The following is a 22428-nucleotide window of genomic DNA, read 5'->3' on the forward strand; positions in this document are numbered from 1 at the left end:
TTGTAAATTTTAGTTATTAACAGTTTTGTAAAGTAAAAGAATTACAAACTTTCAAGCAAAGTTAAAATTACCTAAATTTCTAATTATGTTATTGTAAGTTTTGATATTAACTCTTAAACAAAAAAAAAACTTACTCTAAAGTTTTTAAGTTATAGTAGCTTGATACATTTGTTTCAAATACTTAAAAGTTCAAGTTCATGGTACAAAAATTAAGATATCTTGAGTTCCTTCTTTTTACGTTTCACGGCTTTTCATATTTATTTATGTATTTAATAAAAGGCTTAAAATAAAAATGTTGCAGAAATAATAAAAGTGAAATCAAAGGTGTTATTCAAGAATATACAATTAAAAATAATCGTTAAATGAACAATTAGTTTTTAAATAGGTTTGTTGTTTTCTTAATTTTGAAACTAAATTTTAATCAACACGTTTTTTTATGAAGTTACTTAGAATTATAAGTTTAAGCATTTATTTTCACGTTGAAAAACACAGACTACATCTAATCTAAATCAAATAGTGTTGCATGAAATCAAATTCAATACTTGAAAAAAATATAGCTGTTTTAAGAAATAAAGTATAACATTTTCAAGTTTTTTGGTCAATTTAGTTAATTTTATTAAGGTGTATACTTAAAGGCTTTTCTTTGTTTTACTAAACTTTTTAGCCAAAAAAAAAATAAACTCTAGAGTGTTACAAATACTATAATACCATATGGTATAAAGAATAAGAAAAAAGCATTAATGATAAAATCAGTATATAATAATACACTACTAGTCTCTAAAAGCAAACAAGTTTCTTTAAACAGTTTTGCTTCTTCCTATTCTTGAGTTTTTTTACAAAGTTTTGAAAAATCTCAGCTTTGTTTTATTTTTAAAAAATACATTATAGTATAGACTAGTAATTATATTTATTATCTTATCGTATTATTTAATTAGTTTAAAATGTGTGTGATTGATAAGTAACAAACTTTAGAATTTTTAGATTTGATATTAAATAGTGTCAAAAAGAATAATATTACAACTATAAAGTGCTTGAAAATATAAGATTTAGTTTTTTTTTAAAAACTAATAGACAAATTAAAAAAAAGAAGTTTTAATACAAGCATAAATATTACAAATGTAGAGTATTAACATTTTTATTTTTTAATTAATTGCATAAAACGTTTCATAAATCCTCCTTAAAAAGCTTAAGTTCATTCTTATATTATGCTCCGTGCAAATTTAATCTACCGTGCTAAAGTGTCGCTGTGTTATTCTGATACTCACTCCTACACCGGGACACAAACTCGAGTTAACATTAAGGTTTGATCATACCAATTCGATCATCAGACCACAAGCCTTTGGTAGACTTAAACCGTTTACGTCCTTATTAGGAATTATCAGTCAGTCACAACCGAAAAACCTGCAGTCATTAATTTACAAACGGTTTATGATGCTTTCACATAAAGCAACCGTCTGCTGATATTGATCAGTGACGTCAGCATTGTCTTTGTCGTGCAACGTTTAATACATTGTCCACTAGGCAAGACCTTGGTTGTGACTGACTGATGAGTCCTGATAAGAACAAAACCGGTCTCAATCTATCGAAGGCTTGTGGTCTGATAATCGAATTGGTACGATCAAACCCTGTGATAAAATTAAGATGTATGTATCATCTATAGACAAGATGTATGCATTATCTATGAGGCATAATTTTGAAAGGTAAAACTAGAATCAGCATTATTTAGTATATTTTATAATTTTTGAACTTAAGTTTACTATAAACATTATGTCACTTACTTTCGTTGTACTAGGTTAAATACTGACTGGTAAATGTTTCTACCTTTTTAATGACGTACAAGCTTATAGTTTTTTAAGTTTATATTATAGTTTTTTAGAAACAAGTCTTCATACTGCTTTTAACAGGGTTCATACGCGTCAGACTAAGTCAGTTTTTTTAAATGGAAAAATGACTCAAATTTTCAGTTCAAATGCTTAAAAAATTATGAGTTTTTTTGAGTGGATTAATAAATTTGATTTTTTTTCTAAATAAGTATTTAGTTTTTGTAGGCCAAAAGTAAGTATTTGTCAGTAATGTGCTCAAATATTTTTGAATTTCTAAGATAAATTGAAATTTTTAATGTTTCGTGTAGATTATTAAGATGTGAATTTCTTTCTAAACAAGTATTTGGTTTTTGTACTAATATTGGCAAAATGTCAAGATTTTTCAGTAGAAATCCTTGAAAGGTCCTGAATTTATAGAAAAAAATTGTGAATGAAGTATGTATTTTTTAGTATATTAGTAGAACAGAGTTGCCTCACTTTCGGATATTTAGTGTACACATGATAACTCAGGATAGTTTTAAATTAAAAAAAATCTCAGTATAACTCAGGCTAGTTTGAATTACAAAAAACTCAGGCTTCCTCAGGTTAGTTTTAAGATTTTGGAAATCTTAGGCCAGTTTTTTCTATGTCTTGGATGAGATTTAGTTTATCCAGTTTCAATACTTTGTTATTTTATAACCAATTTAGTTAAAGAACTCGATTTTTATTGATCTTCAAAAGTGTATATAAGTTTTGTTAGCTCTGCTGCTAGTTTTTTACTACAAATAAATAACTTTAACTATATATATATATAGTTTTAAAACAGTCGGATTTAATATTACGTATTTTTGTTTTTTTTTAACATTAACCTATAAAAATTTATATCAACTAATTTTATTTTTAATGGGCACATGTATATATACCTATTTTAGCTTCTACTGTTCTGGTCGATAGTGCTCGACAAATTGGATTGGATCAAAATATTTATTTAATTATATAAAAACAATAGTTTAGACAGCTGTTTCGAATTCAAACTCAGCTAACTGTACAGTAAACTGTATTATTGCTACGTCATTATTATTATAAAAAGTTTCAATATCTAAACTTTTGTTTACTAATGTAATAAACTAACTTTAGCTTACTGAGGAGTACATGAAGTTTTATATTTCATGAACAAAACAGCTGTCTAAACTATTGTTTTTATATAATTAAATAAATAAAAGAATATATACACATATTATATATTAAAGTGCTTGTTTTTGTAGCTACTTTTGAGTTTCTGACTGGAATTTTTTTATGTTTTGGAAATATCATAAAAACACTTTGAGCAAAATTTTAGATCTTTTGAAGAAACTTTCACCTTGGCAACAACCGATTTACTAAAAACCACCCCAATGCAAAATGTATGGGATCCAAAAAATGCGACCTTAAAAGTTTTAACTGAAATATTTTTACATGTGGCCAATTATCACAGAAACACATTGTGGCATTTTAAAACGGTTTAAAGAAAGTTTTTTGGTGGCATTTCTTGTTTTTTGAAAAATAAATGAAATTCAAGAATGCTTACAAAAAGTGAGAAAAGTTTCATAAAACTAAGAAATGCTACCATAAAACTTATCTTAAATCGTTTTTAATTGTTCACAATGTGTTTCTGTGATAATTGGCCACTTGTAAAAACATTTCAGCTAAAACGTTTAAGGTCGCATTTTTTGGATCCCATACATTTTGCATTGGGGTGGTTTTTAGAAAATCGGTTGGTGCCAAGGTAAAAGTTTCTTCAAAAGATCTAAAATTTTACGCAGGGTTTTTTATGATATTTCTGAAACATAAAAAATTTTTCTAGCCAGAAAATAAAAAGTAGCTGTAAAAATAAGCACCCTAATATATATGTTGCTTTTAACCTTAAAGTATTTTCTGATCACAACCATTTTTGCAGTAAAAATTCTATTAATAATTTTGTAGTATTGTAACTTGTTTTTTTTAAAATTCTATCTTGTTATGAAACAGTTGGAATTAGATTATGAAAAGTTAAGGCGAACAGCTGATGATTTGAGAACAAGCAAGGAAAAAATTCAAGAGCAAATAGGAAGAACTGAACAATCGCGTCATGAAGAGTTAATACAGAGGTGCAAACAGAGTGAAGATCTTGTGCAACAACTAAGAAAAAACATAAGTGATAACAAAAAGGTTTATAAAAATGTTTAATTAACGTTTCTAAACAGAAGTATTATATTGTATATATTTTTATATTTACTATTATTATTGTTATTGATGAGATTTATTAATAATATACTTTTAAATAATTTTCTAGAACAAATGCAAGAACTTTCTTTGACATATTGCATATAAAGTTAAATAATGGTCATTTCTATAGTATATACTTATGTTTGAAGATTTTATTTTATTTTAAAATGTAATAATCAAGTTAGAAAGTTTACATTATAGTGTTCGTTAAAAATTTATAATTGTAAATGTCTCTTTTTTACTATACATAACAAAATATTTACTGGTTTTGTTTAGGTTATAGTATACTCTTCTTTAGATAATTGTATCCAAAGAACAATCTCTTAATGACATATTGGAACAAAAAAACAAACTTGAAGATGACCTAAAAAATTCACGCAGAAATAAAATTAGAGTGGAAAATTCGCTAGAACAACAAAAAGCTAAATATAAAACTCAAGAGAAAAGCTTTCAAGGTTTTTTGAATAATCTTTATACATTTGACGCATTTGAAATTTTCAAGTTACCGTTATAATTAAATAATACTTATGTATATTTAGTTGATAGCTAGCGTAAGTTTTTTTTTTTAAATTTTAGTTAAGTGGCGTAAAGTCATTCATTTGAATTTTTACATTAAAATCTTTCATAATTAAGTTTTTCTATGTTTCTCATCACAGACAAGTCAGATTCTCTAAAATGTGAAGTTGCACGATTAAAGAATGAAACTAACAAGTTGCTCGAAGAAAACAAAAATGGAACAGAAAGATATTCAACTCTTGAGAGAGTTAGCTTAAACATTATACTTTATTTTTCAATTTTTTACTTGGTCTAAGAATCAAGTAATTTTGTAATTTAAATCTATTATTTCTAAATTTCCTTTTTGTAAATTTATCTATAAAAAAATAATTTTTATTAAAAGATTAGTTTTCATTAAAATGAGTATCAAAGAAACATTAGTTTGAAAATAAACCAGTTATACGAGTAAACTATAAATTTAGACTAAAAAAAAAATACTTAAACCCTAGCTCAGAGTTTTTAGTACATTGACAGCTTAAGTTTTTCAATGTACAATTTACAAAACTTGTGAATTTTTAATTACCTGACTTTGTGTACTTTGACTATACTATGAATAAAACTAAAACTAAAATTCTTATTTTCTTTTGCAAGAGTTATATAGCTTGTATTTTTATTTCATAAACCAAGGTTTCCTAAACTCATTTTCACTTGGCATACATTTAGAAGTAGTTGTCCCTTTACTAGCTAATTACCCATTTAATTTTTTGCCCGTTACTAGTTATTGACCCCTGAATCGAAACATTTACAACACGTTTGTGAAGGCTTTCAAACTAAGATCATAAAAATAGTTACCTTAAAGTAGTACTTAACTTTTATTAGCTCCTAAATTCTTAAGTATATAAACACAAAAACATCTGTGGTATATATTCCGATAAGCTTAGCTTATCAGGATCTCCAGGATTTGAAGCCTTTTAACGTTACATCTTATATATATATATTTATTAGTCTAAAAACCTGCACACTTATTATTTTGTGTTTATATACTTAAGAATTTAGGAGCTAATACAAGTTAAGTACTACTTTAAGGTAACTATTTTTTTGATCTTAGTTTGAAAGCCTTCACAAACGTGTTGTACATGTTTCGATTAACATAAGCACATTGTTAATGCAAAAATTTAGATAGTAAAATTGTAATTGATTATAAAGTTGCTCATAAGCAATTTGATTATTTTTTTTTAGGATCTAACAAAACTGGAGTTTGAATTGAAATCATGCAAGCAAAAACTTGAAAAAAAGACAAGTGAACATGATACTACTCTTAAGAGTTTACAAGATATCAACAAAAGAAAAGATGTTGCCAAATCAGAAGCTATGAGAGGTTTAAAAAAACATTGTATATTAATGATTATAGTCCCAATATAACGTTAAATATTAATACTAAAACTTAAGTTTTTCTTTTTCTAGTAAACTTTAATTGCCATTTTTTTAAACCATTCAAAAATTATTTCAATGCAATTATTTGAACTTAAAACTGTAAATGTGAATAAATATAATATAACTTTTATAATTGGTATAAAGTTTTTTTTTCAATACTTCTGTATTTCTTTTATTTTGTAAGATATTCTCAGTGAGTTCGGGAAATTTTAATATTTAAAATTCTATTTTTTTTTATTTAAAATTAAGAAAATAATTGATACAAGTTTTTTAATTAATGTTTTATGTTCCCCTTGCAAATTTCATAAACAAACCTTAATTATAATTATGTAATGAACAGACCAAATTCGTTCAATACTTTTATTAAAAATAGGTAATAGTTAAAAAAGTCAGGTGAAAAATTAAAAGTATTGAGAAAAAAATTAAGCTTTATTTTCGACTTGTTGATTTCTGACCTGAATATTTCTTTCAAACGTAATACTTTAAAAGTACCTTTTAAATTTTCATTCGATTTATATCAGTAGTATATATTAAATATTACTCAAAAAATTTCTTTTCAACCCTAGGTTAGTTTAAAAATACGGAAAAGAGTTGCCAAAAAATTTGGAAACCTGGAATTTGAGAAATTTTGAAAAAAAAAACACTATAAAACCAGAAATTTTAAACAATTTTTACATGTTAAGTAGAAAAATTTTGATTTGACACAAAAAATCTACCATATAGATAATTTTTTTTTGTCATCATCAAAGTTTCTTTTTATTAAAAACACATTTGAGTTAGCTTTACAGTATCTTTTTAATGTTTTTATGCTATATAACACAGTTTTTTACCTTAAACTTAACTTTAAACTAAAAATAGACCCAAAGTGTGATCTTTTAAAAATCTAGAGGAAATTTTTCAAAAATATTTGGCAACCCTGTACGGAAGATTTCATTAGCTTTTTTGCCTTGTTTTTTAGTTTAAAGCTCATATTAATTATAAAAATGCTAATTTTGTTCCATTTAATGCAGCAAAGTTTGGTATTTATAAGGTAGGTAACAAACTTTTGATGTTGTAATTTTCATTTCATTATGTTCAACGTTACATTCAAAAGCTACAATATCATTTTTGTATCATATATAGTTTGGTTGTGTCCGTGAGAACTTCTAAACAAATATAAAAACAAGCATTATTAAGATAGATTTTAAGTTATTCTATAAGAAAGTTTTTTTTAAAGTTTAGAAACTAACATTATTATATAAATTACTTAAAAATTGTTAAAAAAACGTAAGAGATTTTATAAATTCCATTTGATAGTTTTTATTTTGACAATTTAAGTGTTATTTGAAATATTAAACATAAGTTAAAATTTTGTTGTAAGTAAGTCTGCGATAATATTTTTTCATATTTATTGTTCAAATTAACTGATTTAATTTGTTTTTGGATCTGTTGATCAAAATTTTCAAAGTATGGTTTAGGTGTAAGACAAATACTTACGAACATGGTTTTAATTTTTTTTGAATATAGAGTTGCCAAAAACCCTGGAATTTAACAAATTTTACTAAAAAACCTCGAATAACCTGGAGTTTTAAACAATTTTTCATTTAAAATAAAGAAGTTTATATAAGATACAAAAATCTATCATATAAAATTTTTTTTTTTGGTATCATCTAAAATTTTATTTATTACAAAATAATTCCAAAATGGCTTATTACAAAATATTTTCATTATTTTTATACTATTTAAGACAGTTATTAACCTTGAGTTTAACTTATACTATAAATTAACAAAAAAAAATTTGTACGTTTAAAAACCTGGAAAAAATTCAGAAAACATAGAAAAAAATTTCAATTTCTTTTGGCAACCCTGATAATATAAGTTTGTGTTTTACTGAAAATATTGTTTTTTCTTTACTGACCATTTTAGGGAAATAACAATCGTCACCGGATAAGTATTTTAAAACAGGATTGGAAAATCAGCTAGCAAAAGAACGAGAAATAAGAGCTCAGTCTGAGCACAGAGCGTCTGATATGGATAAAAAAATAAATCTATTAGAGTATGACTTACAAGAAGCTACCAATAGCAAGCAACAAGCTTTAGCTTTAAAGAATAAAGTAGAATTGCAGGTACAAAATTATAAAGTCTACTAGTTTATTAAAATACTTTTACGGTCTTAATGATTATTTATACTCGGTTTAAAGCTCTATGCTAACCCTTTAGTTTTTAATTTACTACAACAATTTCATTTTACCTAATGTTAAGCTGACATTGGTGTTAGTTTTTAGTGAGTAAGGTATATAGTGAAAATGATGAAAGATTGTTACTTAATTTCATTTAGATTACAAAAATTGCTTTGTTACAAAAAAAATTAAAATTGTATTTTAATGATTTGAATAGTTACATTTTGAAATATATACTAAGTATCAAACTGATAATAGTTTTACCTTTCAGTTAAAAGAAGTGGTAGAAGTTAGAAACGAACAGCAAAATGAAAAATCAAAACTTAAGGAAGAAATCAATCAAATGAAGAGTGAAGTAAGAAATATGAAGACTATGGAAAGACAGCTTAATAAAGTCAGACTAATTTTAGTTTATACTTGTTTTTTTTAAATAATATTTTATTTTTAATCAAAATAAAAGTCAAAAATTTATGTATGAATTTTTTGAATTTAGATTAAAGTCAAGTGATAGTTTCGTTTAAAGCTCCAATTTTTTTTCTTTAAATTAAATTATTCAAACGTTTAAATTATATCCTTTATAATAACTACAAGATACTTGATAAATAATTGTTTTATGATAGACAGTTATTTAAAAACTTTCCGTTGAACACGTAATGAGAAGTATTTTTTATAACTGATATCTGAGAACTTTGAAAAATTTATTAAACATTTATCTCCTCCTACGTTTTCCAAATAGTTTACATCAAGTTTGTAGGAAGTTCTTCTTGCAATATAAGGATAACCTTTTAAAAAACAATTAATGAATACTACAAGAAAAAAAAAAGTTTTAGTTTTTATAAAAATTCTTTATAACAAGCCCTTAAATATTTTTTAAATACCAGGCGGAGAAGTTTCAAAAAAGTAGTACAAAGGCTGTAAACAAGATTTATTTTTTATGAAATAATATTTTTTCGCCTTCCATAACTAACTAATTAAACTCTCTAAATTTGATCACTTATATCTAAAAAGTAAAAAGCACCTCGTATGCTATACATTGATGTAAAAAAAAAACTAATTTAGCGCCAATTTAGCAAAATACTTTTTGTCGTTTTAGTTTGCGTTTTCTCTAAAGTACCTGTTTAATTCCTTGACTTTGATCCACCTATCTCAAAAGTTACTTTGATTTTTTAAAAGCGGTTAAAAGTAACTGTTATCTGCAAAATCAGCAGGGTAAGTTGTAAAAAAAAGATATTGCCCCTCATAACCTTTAAAATAGTGACTCACATCTCATTAGCATTATTTATTTGACACTTATGATATTTTTTAAAAGTTATAACTATTTTTTTAGTTTTATAATAAAGTATCACTTTTAATGTATTAATCTAATTTATATGTATAAAATGTTTATCATAAATGTTATGTGTATAAATAGAAAAAGTATAATAGAAAAAAAAGGAATATAGGGTTTTTTTTGTGTAAAACGTACAGTTGAGCAATTATTTTTAATATTATATAATTATATTTGTTAACCGGACAGCAATAACAGTTAGATGTTTTTATATATACGATTATATTTTACAATATTATTCTTTACTTGGTTGCCATATAAATTGATTCTAGTGACTTTGTATTACACAATAACTTTTTGTTAAAACTGTTTTTGTGAAAGTAGAACTTATTTGATTATTTTCTAAGTGCTATTTAAATGTTTGTTCTTTATGCAGGACTTGCAACAGTCGAGCGAAGAAAAGCAGGTTTTACAGAAAAGTCTTCATAAATTAAAAAAAGAAAGGCAAGAACAAGAAAGTGCGATGCGCGAACAACAAGACCAACTCGAAGCTGAACAGTATTTTTCAGTTAGTTTATAAAACTTGCTTAACTAGGAACTGTTTAAATAAATAGGTTGTTTTCTATATCACTATAGTTTTAAATGACGCAATGAAAGGTCCAACTATTTTCAAACATTGAATTTTATCAGTGAAAATATAAATTTTTGATTATTTTACTTTTTTTATAACAAAAGTATTTTAGAAATTAATTGATGCATTTAAGTTGAAGCCTTATTATCCTAAAAAAACTTATGCTTATTTTTTTGTCTATTTTTTTGATAGATTTTTGGTTTTAAGCAAAACGTTTAAATAGATAAAATCCATTAAAACGTTTTATACTTTCTAACTAATTTTTAAATTGTTTTTTTTTTTCCAAGATATATGCTGCAATGAAAATTGATGTTATATATTATTTAAAAGTTTCTGATAAAAGGTAATTGCATGGTTGCCAAAAAACCTTCAAACCCAGAATTTGATAATTTAGGCAAAATAAACCTGGAAAAACCTCAAATTTAAAAATTTAGGAAAACACCTGGAGTTTCGAACAAAAATCACTTAAAAAAATTGTGTTTTGAACAATTTTTGCTTGAAGAATAACAAGACTTAGACTAGATACAGGGTTGCCACTTTACCTGGAAAAACCTTGAAAAACCTGGAAAAAATTTGGAAAAAACGAGTGGCAACCCTGTAGATACGGAAAATCTATTATACAAATGTTTTATCATTATTTAAATTTTTACTGTACAACACATTTAAAGTAGTATTACAGTACCTTTTTAATACTTTTATACTACTTGAGACATTAAATTCAATTTTATATCAAAATTAGACTAAAAAATTTCTACTTTCAAAAACGTGGAATAAATTTGAAAACCTAGAATTTTTTTTCAAAACACCTTGGCAACCCTGTTATTATAAGTAACTGAAAGAAGTACTCTTCTTCATAGTAAAGTATGACATTTTCATAAAGTAACTACAACTAGGTACTAGAAAGTACAATTTATTTTTCTCTCTCAAAGGTTTTTTACTTTAAATATGTATGAAAATAAAAACTATACCAACAGAGTTTATACCGAACACAAGTAAAAGAGTTAAAAGAAGAAAAAGAGGAGCTAAATAAAAAGATGCAAGAAGAAGAAAGCAACATGAACATGCTCAGAGATGACAGGTATTTATTATGTTTCTTTTGAATAAAAGTATGACTTGATCAAAAAAGTTTTTTTAATAAATTAGACTTTTTGTAGTTATTCTTATAAAACTAAAGCCTTTCTGTACCAAATTAACTTCACAGTTTTAATTACAGAGGTTTCCCATATACATATATATATATGTTTAGAAGCTATAAAATTTGTATAAATGAAAATAAAAATTAATTTCAGGACACTTCTATAGCTATTTTTATAACTTTTTACCTTTAATTTCTTTTTATAATAAATTTTGAAGTTAATTCTTTGTACTAACTATGAGCTTCCTATTTCTATGAGTTAACTTTATTTATTTTAATGAAAACATTGTAAAAATGTAATTTATATTTTATGTTAAGATTGTAAATTTGAAATAAAACAAATGATTAAAGTTTTTTTTTTATAGAGAGTTGTAAATATAAAAGTAAAACTTTTTTAACTTGAAACTATTAGATTAGTATTAAAATAAAATAAAGATAAATCAAACCGTTAAAAGAACTACTTATATTTTAGGTAAAATAAGCAGTTTTCTAACTATAAAATTTTAATTTTCAATAAACACCTTTTAGATTCCGTAAAAATATATAACATGCTTATTTAATTATTTTAAAAATTCAGTTATCAACTTTTTAGATGTTAATAATTCTGTTTTTAAGAAGAAAATTTAGACCTAGAGATCGGTTTACTATTTATCAGGATGGCCATTTTACCTGGAAGTCTGGAATTTAAGTATTTAGTGAAAACACCTGAGATTTTAACAATTTTTAATTGTAATATAATTACATTTAGGTTAGACAAGAAATAGTTTATATACAAAAACTATGTGTTATTCAGAGCTTTTTTTATTACAAAAAACACATTTAAAGTAGCATTACAGTATTCTTTTATGAATTCTATACTATAATTTTTTATTTTTGCAATAAAATTAGTTTTACACTAAAAAGAGACATAAAAACTTGTAATTTGAAAAGCCTGGAAGAAAGTTAAAAAACATTGAAACTATTTTTAAACAATTAGTGGCCTTTAAGATTTTAATGCTTACAAAGTTTAAACAAAGCCTTAAGTCTTAATAGTTACTGAGTGTTGTGGTTATTCTAACTTGAAAAAAGTACATTGTTGTGATCGCAAAAGTAGGTTATAAACTATACTATAGTTATATAACTATAGGTTATATAGGTTATAAACTATAAACTAATCTATTTGAATAAGATTTTATTCATCTGATGATCTTGTTTGATTAGGTTCAAGCGAGTGAAACATTGTATTGTTAATAAAATTTTGAATTGATCATTCTTCTTATATTTAAGTCGAGAACTTTTATTGCTATCTATAAAGTAAAAAGTACACAACTATACTGGGTGCACGACTATTAAAATTTGGGCAATTCAAATTCCGACAATTCAAATTCTTAATAAAAAATTGAAACGGCTAAAAATAAAAAAGTAATGTATATTTGTTTAAAATAAAAAATGTATATGTAAATCATATTAATATATACAGGCCATTTTTTTCTTTTTGCAAAAAGTTAAATATTTTTTGAGATATGGCTTTATTAAAGTAAAAAGTATAGTTATTTTTAGTAGTTTTAAAATACCTTGAAAAAAATTTAGATTCAAAAAAAAAAGATAAAAGTGGCTTATAGATATTAATAAGATCTACATACACGTTTTTATATTTTTTTCAAATTTATATTACTTTTTGAATATAGTCTTTTAAATATTTTTTAAAGAATTTGAATTGTCGGAATTTGAGTTGTCCGAATTTGAATTGTCATGTAACCAACTATACTATAGTATAAGTTAAAAGATTAAAAAAAATTATTATTAATAAAATTGATACTGTTATTAAATTTTTTTGTATTTTTTTTTGATTTTTCTCAGATGCTCAAACTTCTTTTATAAGTATCCTAAAAAAATCACTTTAAAAATGAGAAATTATAAACTATATAACTTGTTTTTTTGTTTTTACTATTCGATTTTTCTGTGTAAAACAAATAGTTCTTTATTTTGAGTTGTACAAGTATAGTTTGGGTCAAAGTGGGAACGGGTCAAAATTACACAAAGACAAAATTGCACGAGGGCACAAAACTGCTCGAGGGAACAAAATTGAACGAAGACAATTTTGCACGAGAGTAAAAGAAAACAGATAAAAAAACAAAAAAAAAATAAAAGATAAAAAAATAAAAGATAAAAAAAAGTTACTGACCGAGGGTAAGGGTTAGGGGTAACAGTGATAGTAAAAATAAATAATAATAATAAAAGTTATTAAAAAAAAAAAGAATAAATAAAATAAAATTAATTTAAAAAAAGTTACCAACCGAGGGTAAGGGTTAAGGGTAACAGTGGTAGTAAAAAAAAATTAAACTAACAAGAAAATTATCAAAAGAAAGAATTCAACCCGTGAAAAAGTGTCTGCACGTGCAAAAGTGTCTTCGTGCAATTTTGTATGCTCGTGCAAGTTTTACAGCTACCCTGTACAAGTCTATGTATGTTTATCAAAAAATAGTTATCAATATAGATGATACGTACTGAACATTTTAATAATAAAAATATTTTTTAGTCGTACATAATATTAAACAGATTTTTGTTATAAATTTGCCTAATTAGAATGAATAAACATTCAAATTTAGCTTTTAAAAGTTAATTTTCAATGAGTACTTGACATTTATCAAAATAGAGTTCTAAGAATTATTCTTTATACTTAGTAACGTGTGTTTATAATTCATCATTAAAAATGAATAGAAAATGAAACTAGCAACTATAATTCATACTAAAAATTTCTTTACTTGTTTCTTTAGTTATGGAGTAGACTAGTTTTTTATGAATTTGTTAATATAATTATTGATTGTAATGAAAAAAAAGTGAAAAGCTGACTGATGAAGTGCGAAAGTACAAAGAAAGGTGCTTGGAACTTGAAAGTAGTAAGGTTGTAATAGAAGAAAAACTTAATTCTTCCCAGCTGAAAAATAATAAAGTAGAGTTAGAACTAAATGAATTTCAAAATACCAGAGAAGAGTTACAGCTACTACAAAATGTAAAATTTTCTGTAAGTAAACAAAGGATTATCAAGCATGCGTTATTTTTTTGAATTTAAGTTTAATGGTTAAAGTTTTGCTAAATATTTTAAAGCTGTGATGCATTTATTTTATTTTATTTAAGTTATTTAAATTTTTAAAGTACTCATGTTTTAGCAGAAACTGTGTTAAAATGATATATTCTAGAAATTGTGTTGTTGTGTTGGGAAAATGTTTCTTTCTATTTTTCATTGTTATGTTATTTTTTTGTTATGTTTATCTTCTTTCTTTCTATTTCAAGTTTCATTAGTAGTGTTGGTAAATATTATATGTTGCTATGTTTATATTTACATGTATTTTAAGATGTATTGGTTTTAAAATGTGACACATTTTTATTATGCATATCTATTTTAAGTTTAACATTGTAAAGCGAAAAAATGCATGCTAACTTATTACTTTATGGATGCAATAGCATTAAAGGTTAGTTATAACAGTAACTAAATATGAGTATGCAGAGTAATTGTTTTTATGAATGTATTTTTTTTTGATTTTACAAAAAACTGCCAACTGAGTTTTCAGTAATGAGCATCATTACTTTTTCACCTAAATATTGCTAGTCTTAAGAGTAATATTTTATTGCTTCGAGCAAAAACTTTTAAGTTACTTGAAACGATTAGGGATACTCTGGTGACGCAGTTGCAGCTAGTGCAAGACACAAACGCCATTCTAGAGCAATGGAGATCTCACTACGAACGCGAAATTGTTCATTTACAACTGGCTAAAGTTGACGCAGAAAATTTACATAAGGATAAAGTGATTGAATTCGAAAACACAACTACCATTGTAAGATGTTCTTCACTTATGTCATTATAAGACATGGGTAGAATCGCTTTTATTAATCTGATAGATAGTAATTACTGCATATAACAAAATCACCAGTTTGAAATTAAATGACTTCACGCTTAGTAAACTTGATTTTTATATTTTAGGTAGTTTTTTGAAATGCTCATAGAGCAATAATTTGATTAGTTTAAAATTTATTAAATTTTTGCATCTTAGTTTTCCGTAAAGTTTTTTAAAAACATCTACGCTTTTTCATTAATTCTTAATCACTTAAATATAATTCAGTGGCCTCCTAATTGTTCAATGATAATTGATAACCTACAAATTAAACAGCATATTTTGATAAAAAACAAAAATAGATTTTAAAAATTCTTAAATTTTTTTAACTTCTTGAAGTTTCCAGTATTTATATAATGATTGCTGCTTAAGCTGATAGTTAATGTTTTTAAATTTTAGTGCTTCAAATTCTCTAACTAATTTCGCTATATTTTATTATTAGATTCTTTTTCTTAATAGTTTTTCTAAAGAACTTAACAAACTTCCCTTTAACTTTATGAATTAAAACCCTGTTTTTAGTCTGTTAACTTACACAAAAACACTGTAGGTGATTGAATTTTATAACAAAGATTAGGTTTAATTATAAAGTTTCAATTCTATAAATATTTATATATAATTTTAATGCTTTTAATGATGTTTTTTCTTCGATTTAGATCTAAAACTTTTACAAAGTGTTAAAATCTGTTTGTATTGTTATCTGTTTGTATTGTAATTAAAAGTTTTTAATTAAAGTGTATTTATCGCCAAAATTATTTTTTAAATATTTGTCTTTACTTTTGGAGGCCGGCCACTTACAAAAATATTGTTCAGTATACAGGGTTGCCACTTTACCTGGAAACCTGGAAAAAACCTGAAATTTAACAATTTAGGCAAAAAAAACCTGGAATTTTAACAATTTTCAAATGTTCAGTAGTAAAATTTCGATTTGACTCAAAAAAATATATCATATGAATAACAATTTTTGTCATCATCAAAATTTGTTTTTATTAAAAAACATATTTAAAATATCTTTACAGTATTTTTTCAATGTTTTTGTACTATTTAACTTAATTTCTTACCTTAAACTTGACTTAAAACTTAAAATAGACCCAAAATGTGTACTTTTAAAAACCAGGTAGAAATTTGGAAAAAATGAGTGGCAACCCTGAGTATAGTTTATAACTTTTATTTGAATGAAGACAATTTAGCATTTACCTTTATTTTTTACTAAATTTCCTTTTAACTCTACTTAAAATATATTTTTGTCTTATGCTTATCTTTCTTATGGACATTAATGTTTCTACTTTTATTCTACTAAACGTTAGTCTACAAACCTGGTAGAATATATTTGTTGAGCTGAAATGCTTTTGTAAAACAAATAAATTTAGTCATTTGTATTGCAGCATAGCATGTTTAGTATTTTAAAATTTTTATCAAATGCATGTTACTTTTAATTTTTGGTATGGAATGTAATTATTGCTAAAACTGTTAAAATATTTAAGTGATTACTATGTAAATTTAAATAATTTTGGAATGAGCAACTTAGTGCATGTTATTTAGATTTTTGTTAAGTGTAGATAAAATAAAGATTAACTATAATATAAAAGTTATGAAATTGTAAGTTTAAAATTATTTCTTTTTGTTTGTTAATTTACAACATTTATGTAGTTTAAAGATGTGAATAATAAATTAGATACAACTTTTTTTTATTAAAAAGTTACTTGATTCAAAGTATTCAATATCACATTTTTTAGCTTGAAAAGAAGATTACAAATACAGAGACTATGCTAAGTAAAAGAAACAGTCAATTTGAGGAATTGTCAACAAGTTTTGAACAGCTTAAAAAAGGTTTTTTATCGTTTGAACAAAGATAATTGAAAGTGTGAAATTGATTATGACTAGAAAATCTTAAAATTAACAAGAAATTATAAGCTATTTGTTTTTTTTTTGCCGTCAACTTTTTATACACTATTATTCAAGCTAACATATCAAACTTTAGCGTAAAAGTTTAAAAACTGTTATTTATATTTAGTCCATGAAATATTAACAAAAGAAAACGCTGAGATACCGAATTTAAAAAATGCGTTTGAGAATAAGTTGAAACAAGAGAAAATGCTCAAAATGCAGGCAGTAAACAAACTAGCTGAAGTAATGAACAAAAAGGATTTCAAAAAACAGAAAAACAAGGTACTTTAAATAAATTCCCTTCACCTATTCTAAATGATAGTCATCTACGTGATATATTTAGTCTTTTTTTTATAAACTTTTATTTAATTTATAAAAATAATTTCAAAGCCAAAAAGCGTAAAACGAATTGTTGTCAATTTTTGATCCTCAATAATTACTTCAGAACTAAACGCTATAATAGTTTTTCAATTGCTTTTTTCTTTAAAGGTATGTGTTATAAAAGAATAATTACTATTGTTTTTTTTATACCTTATTAACTTATATTATGTTTAGTTTTATTTAAGGTAGTTCATCAGTAGTTGAATAAAGTAATTATTTTTTTTTATATAATATTGTATTGCAACTTATTTATGCTGCAGGTTTCCTCGGATGTATTCAAGAAAAAGGAAAAGGAATGTCGAAAGCTTGAAGCTGAATTAAGTAGAGAAAAACAAAAATATAATGAACAATCACTTGCACACAAGCAAGCATTAGAAGATCTTCAAGAGGTTTTTATTTGTTCTTATAAGAAACACAAATAAGACTGTGATATGAAAATATATTTTTAGAGTTAGACTTACTTTTTGTTTGAGTTTTTTCTGTTGATCATAAGTAGATCGTTAAGAATTATAATATTTTTGTTTGTTATTTTTTTCTTGATAATATAAACACTAATATTAGTCAATTTTAGTGTCTAGTTACCTAAAACTATAAAAGCAAATTTTTAAAACTCAAAGGTGTGTGAGCAGGATGCAACTAAGTTGCAAGATCTTTCCATGCAAATAGACAGTAAAGACGCCACAATAGAAGATTTACAGAGACAAATACAGTTGTTGAAAAGCGATGTGACTTCTCAAAATTCTCTTCAAAATGTTGATGACAACAATGCCGGAGTTTCATCTAATTCTCAAGGTGTTTAAAACTAGTTTTTATGTTTTGTGATTACTATCAAGTAATCTGAGTGTTTTGAGTTAAGTTACGATGAATTAAATTTGTTTGTTTCTTTTTAGTATTTTAGTTGAGAAAAACTACACGGACTACTTGAGTAGATTATATTTTCATGACTTATATTTTTAAAGATATGGGATAGAGACCATTTATCTAAAGCACCGTGTTAAAGCTCAATGGTAATCGCTTATTTTAAACTAAGTATGTCAAAAACAAACAAAACTAATACTTGGCTCTTTTTTTTGATAAGCAAAGTTAACATCCCTAAAAACTACCAATTAAATCGTGACCTTCAAAATGAATTTTTTTTACATGTATGATTTGTTCAAATCAATTAGGATTAGTTTTGAAAGTTAAAATAAGCACTAAATTATGTGAAACTGGAAAATTATTGTTTTAAACGAAATTCATCTTTAATAAAATTTGTACAGTAAGTACTTATAGATCTTTTTTTAACTGTTATTATGTTAGTAAAAATCTACTGGTAGCTTGAATATTAATAAAAAAAAAAAGTTTTGCATAAGCTTTTAAATTAAATACGATCTGCAGGGTTTGCCGACCCTTGGTTTAGCAGAAATTTTTAAATTTAAAACAGCATGTGCAAAACAAGCAAATTTAGGCTTTTAACATTATTTTTTGCCATAAGTTCTAGTTTTAATTGTTACCACACAATAGGCATATCTTAAAATAATACCACTGCATCTTTCTATACATAATTTTGTATTAAATCCCAATATAAAGTTAATCGAGATTGCATTAGAACGCCTATCTCATAGTCAGGCAATAGGATCTTAAATAAACAGTTTAACTTCAAGAAAAGTTTTTTAGTGAAAAAAGTTTTAAATATCTGCTTCAAGATACAGGACAGATTACAGATCCTGAATTCTGTATTTTTATAAAAATAGTTTAATGCTTCTAATAAAAAGAGATTTAAAGAATAAACAGGACAAAAATTTTTAAAGTATTACTTTTTGAAAAACACTCTTGTACGTTTAAGCGTTTAGGAAAAACTAAATAAATTTATAAGTGTATAATTATTTTTTTTACAAACTGATGTAATTTTGAAAAATATAATTAAGCAACTAGAAACTTTTTACGGTTAAAAAAAAAGTAGTTTTAAAGATTAAAGGATCAAAGTAGAATGTGCAATAGTTTCCTTATAGAACGTAAAAATTGTAAACAAAAAGAAAAACGATCTACTTTACAGCTTTTAAGCAATCTTTTCTAAACTTTCCAATTCTAATCTTAACTTATTTAAAATCATGTGAATATAGTATGTTAGCTATTATTATAATGTAACTATTGCAATTAATTTTTATTTTGTAGCATTTAAAGACTTTTAAACATTTAAAGAAAATTAAAGTCCCTGACAAAAAATTATATAAAAATATATAGTTTAGTCAGCAATTTGGTTCTAAGCAAACTGAATACATTTCAATATGTGATCAATTTGTTTTTAATATTTGTTTAGTGCAATTCATGGCTCATACTTTAAATATATCTTGATTATTGAGATGAACTACTTGCAACATTGTTTTACAAACTATTTATTTGTAAATTTAAAATAAAAGTGTTGTTTAGTTCTATATATACTTAATATAGTTAATATTTATGATTTGTTTTGTTCTCAGCAAACATTGACATCTTTTTGATAGAAAAATACAAAATTAGTTCTATTGATTAAGTAAATCTACAGTTACTAAATTCTATTTTACTATTTTTTTTTTAATTTTTGTAGTTGTCTATCAGCAATTTATTTTTCGTTATGGTTTTTCATTTTTAGTAAGTAGGTTTTAACTAAATGTTAATAACATTAAATTACACACCTCTAAAATATTCTTCTTTGAATTTGAGTTTGTTTTAAAACTGTCTAAAGTAATGTTTAACAATATTATATAAAAAAAAAGTTATGGCTAAAGGGCGAGGGAGAGTAAATATATATTTATTTAAACTTAGTGTTATTTTTTACAAAAATACTAAGCTACTTGTTGATTTTCAAAGTTTATAAAAAATTGAAATAACTTTAAGATATAAGCAATAAAAGATATAGAGTTCAATCGATTCATTATAGAAGGCGAAAACTTTACAGTGAAAATAGACTATTTAAATAATAATCTCTCTCCTCCTGTTTTTCAGCAGTTATTAAAAAAATCTTAGAATAATCTTTGTATTTTATTTGTATGAAATATAAACAAATAAAATCTATATTTTTTTTATTTTTGCTATAGTTTTTTGATTTTTAATTTAAAAAACTGCTTTGTTCTGTTTTATTTAATATTAAATAGATGATTTCCTGAAATTTTAAAATAATTTCCTTTGAAAAATTTCAGAAGGTGATAGGTTTCTTTTAGATATTCAAAAATTCAGAGAAAGTTGATCTTTAATTTTTTTCCTTTTATACGGTTGTATCACATTTTTTTACAGAAGTGGTTATAACTCAAATAATGTATATATTTTTTTCTTCTACAAAATTATCTTATAGTATATACTGAAAACATTTAAATAAGAGTCAATGTTATTTTTTGTAAAAAAAAAATCGGACCTCCCTATGTCCTTAATTAGTTTTTGTTTTACGTTTAGATTTGAAATAAACTTAAAAGAAATGTTAATTTGAAATTAGAATGTACTTTATTTGCAACTAGTGGCTAATAAACATGATAAGTATCTTACTATTATGAATTGTTTAATAAGTATGTTTATAAGTAGTAAAGAGTTTGAAGGTTTTTTTGAAACAGAGAACACCTTAAGTGGATGGTTATCAATACCGAATAGAAGCAATATAAAAAAGATAGGATATTGGAAGAGTCAATATGTTATAGTGAGCAAACGGAAAATTTTATTCTATAATTCTGAAGCCGAAAAAGACAATGCAAATCCAAGAATGATAATTGATCTTGAGTTCGTTTTTTAAAATAATTGTATAAGTTTTAAACGGTAAGTCTTTGTTTTAAGTTTTTGTTGCTATCAATGTATAAACGAGTTTATAAAAACATAGTCAATTTTTATATTTATACTTTATCTGGTATAGGAAGCCGGTATAACTTAGACTAATTTAAGAGTCTTATGTAAAACTCAGTCTTACACATTCAACTTAAAATTTTTATGCAAAACTGAGGCTAATTTTGATTTTGCTTTATTAAATTATTTTTTAAATGTTAATTAAGTGTTATTTTAATATTTATTGAGTTGGGTATGTTGTTTTTTTGTTTTTTCAAATTTTTTTAGTGAATTGTTATTAATTTTAAAGTGTTGAGGTAAACTATAAACTAAGCATTTATACTTTGTTGTTACTTAAAGTTAATTTTATAATCTTAATTCATAAGCACATAATAGTTTGTAGTAATTCCAACTATTTTTTTTTGTTTCAAAATAAAAACGCTGTATCTTAAAAGATTTTATTTTGTGTGCTCAGCTGCTAAAAATTCCTAAATAACACTAACTATGTATGAAAACTGTCTTTTTTTTTTGAGTTAGTGTTTTATAGTTTGTTAACTTTTAAAACAGGAAACTTTTTCATGTTCGTCCAGTTACTCAAGCAGAAGCATATAGAGCCAAACCACAAGAAATTCCTACTATTTTTCAAGTTTATTTTTATACTTTACTACAAACTTACTTTTTAATAATATAGTTAACTTTTTAAATTGATACAGTTCTTATAAGTGCTTTTATAATACAAAAAAGTATATATTGTTGAATTAAAATAAAAAACTTATATATTACTAGGACGAAATAAAGCTTTAGAAAATATGTTTTGTGTGAATTAGATTTCAAAACATTATTAGATACTTTACGCCACGGAAGGTGAATCACGACGACGCGATGAACAAAATAAGCCGGATACAACAGATGAAGAAGGGAAAGGAACCCACAGAGGCCACAACTTCATTCCTATCGTATACCATTTACCAACTAATTGCGAAAATTGTACAAAACCTCTTTGGGCTATGCCCATGTTCAAGCCGCCTCCCGCTATTGAGTGTCAAAGTCTGTTTTTTTTCTTACTAGCTATTTTTGAAACCTAACAAGTTTTTATCATTTTTTATTTAATTTAGTCAAAACCAAGTGTGTAAAAACTATTAAATGAACTTTGTTGAGATTTTTTCAACCTATTAGCTTTATAAAGTTTGTTTTAAGAATATTTCGAGTATTGATTAGTATAGATATTTTGATAAAAGATTTGAACATAACTTAATTTCAATTAGTATATTAAAAAAAAAACATAATACTTTTTTTTTGCTTAAAATCGTTCTGTTCTAAAATGTATTATTTTAACAAACTCTTGACTGATATTTAAAA

At 24.5% G+C, this 22428-nt stretch overlaps 1 protein-coding gene across 3 annotated transcripts in view; it reads left to right on the forward strand.

The window, feature by feature from the left end:
- The window catches only part of LOC145849288 (rho-associated protein kinase 1-like), a 42403-nt gene that overhangs the window by 15449 nt on the left and 4526 nt on the right, over positions 1–22428 (forward strand). For 2 of the 3 annotated variants that reach the window (XM_082954450.1, XM_082954452.1), the window contains exons 15-30: positions 3810–3989; positions 4345–4501; positions 4703–4809; positions 5781–5919; positions 7920–8080; positions 8406–8528; positions 9838–9969; positions 11007–11110; positions 13988–14171; positions 16773–16866; positions 17051–17205; positions 17565–17693; positions 17922–18096; positions 20868–21030; positions 21637–21715; positions 21915–22116. In XM_082954450.1, coding sequence (XP_082810576.1) covers positions 3810–3989; positions 4345–4501; positions 4703–4809; positions 5781–5919; positions 7920–8080; positions 8406–8528; positions 9838–9969; positions 11007–11110; positions 13988–14171; positions 16773–16866; positions 17051–17205; positions 17565–17693; positions 17922–18096; positions 20868–21030; positions 21637–21715; positions 21915–22116 — 2284 coding nt within the window. Of the gene's footprint in view, positions 1–3809; positions 3990–4344; positions 4502–4702; positions 4810–5780; positions 5920–7919; positions 8081–8405; positions 8529–9837; positions 9970–11006; positions 11111–13987; positions 14172–14816; positions 14983–16772; positions 16867–17050; positions 17206–17564; positions 17694–17921; positions 18097–20867; positions 21031–21636; positions 21716–21914; positions 22117–22428 lie in introns of all 3 variants that reach the window. The other variant, XM_082954451.1, reaches the window with a different exon arrangement.

This window comes from Thalia democratica, chromosome 1, assembly GCF_965202585.1.
Source record: "Thalia democratica chromosome 1, ktThaDemo2.hap1.1, whole genome shotgun sequence".
NCBI classification, from domain to species: Eukaryota; Metazoa; Chordata; class Thaliacea; order Salpida; family Salpidae; genus Thalia; species Thalia democratica.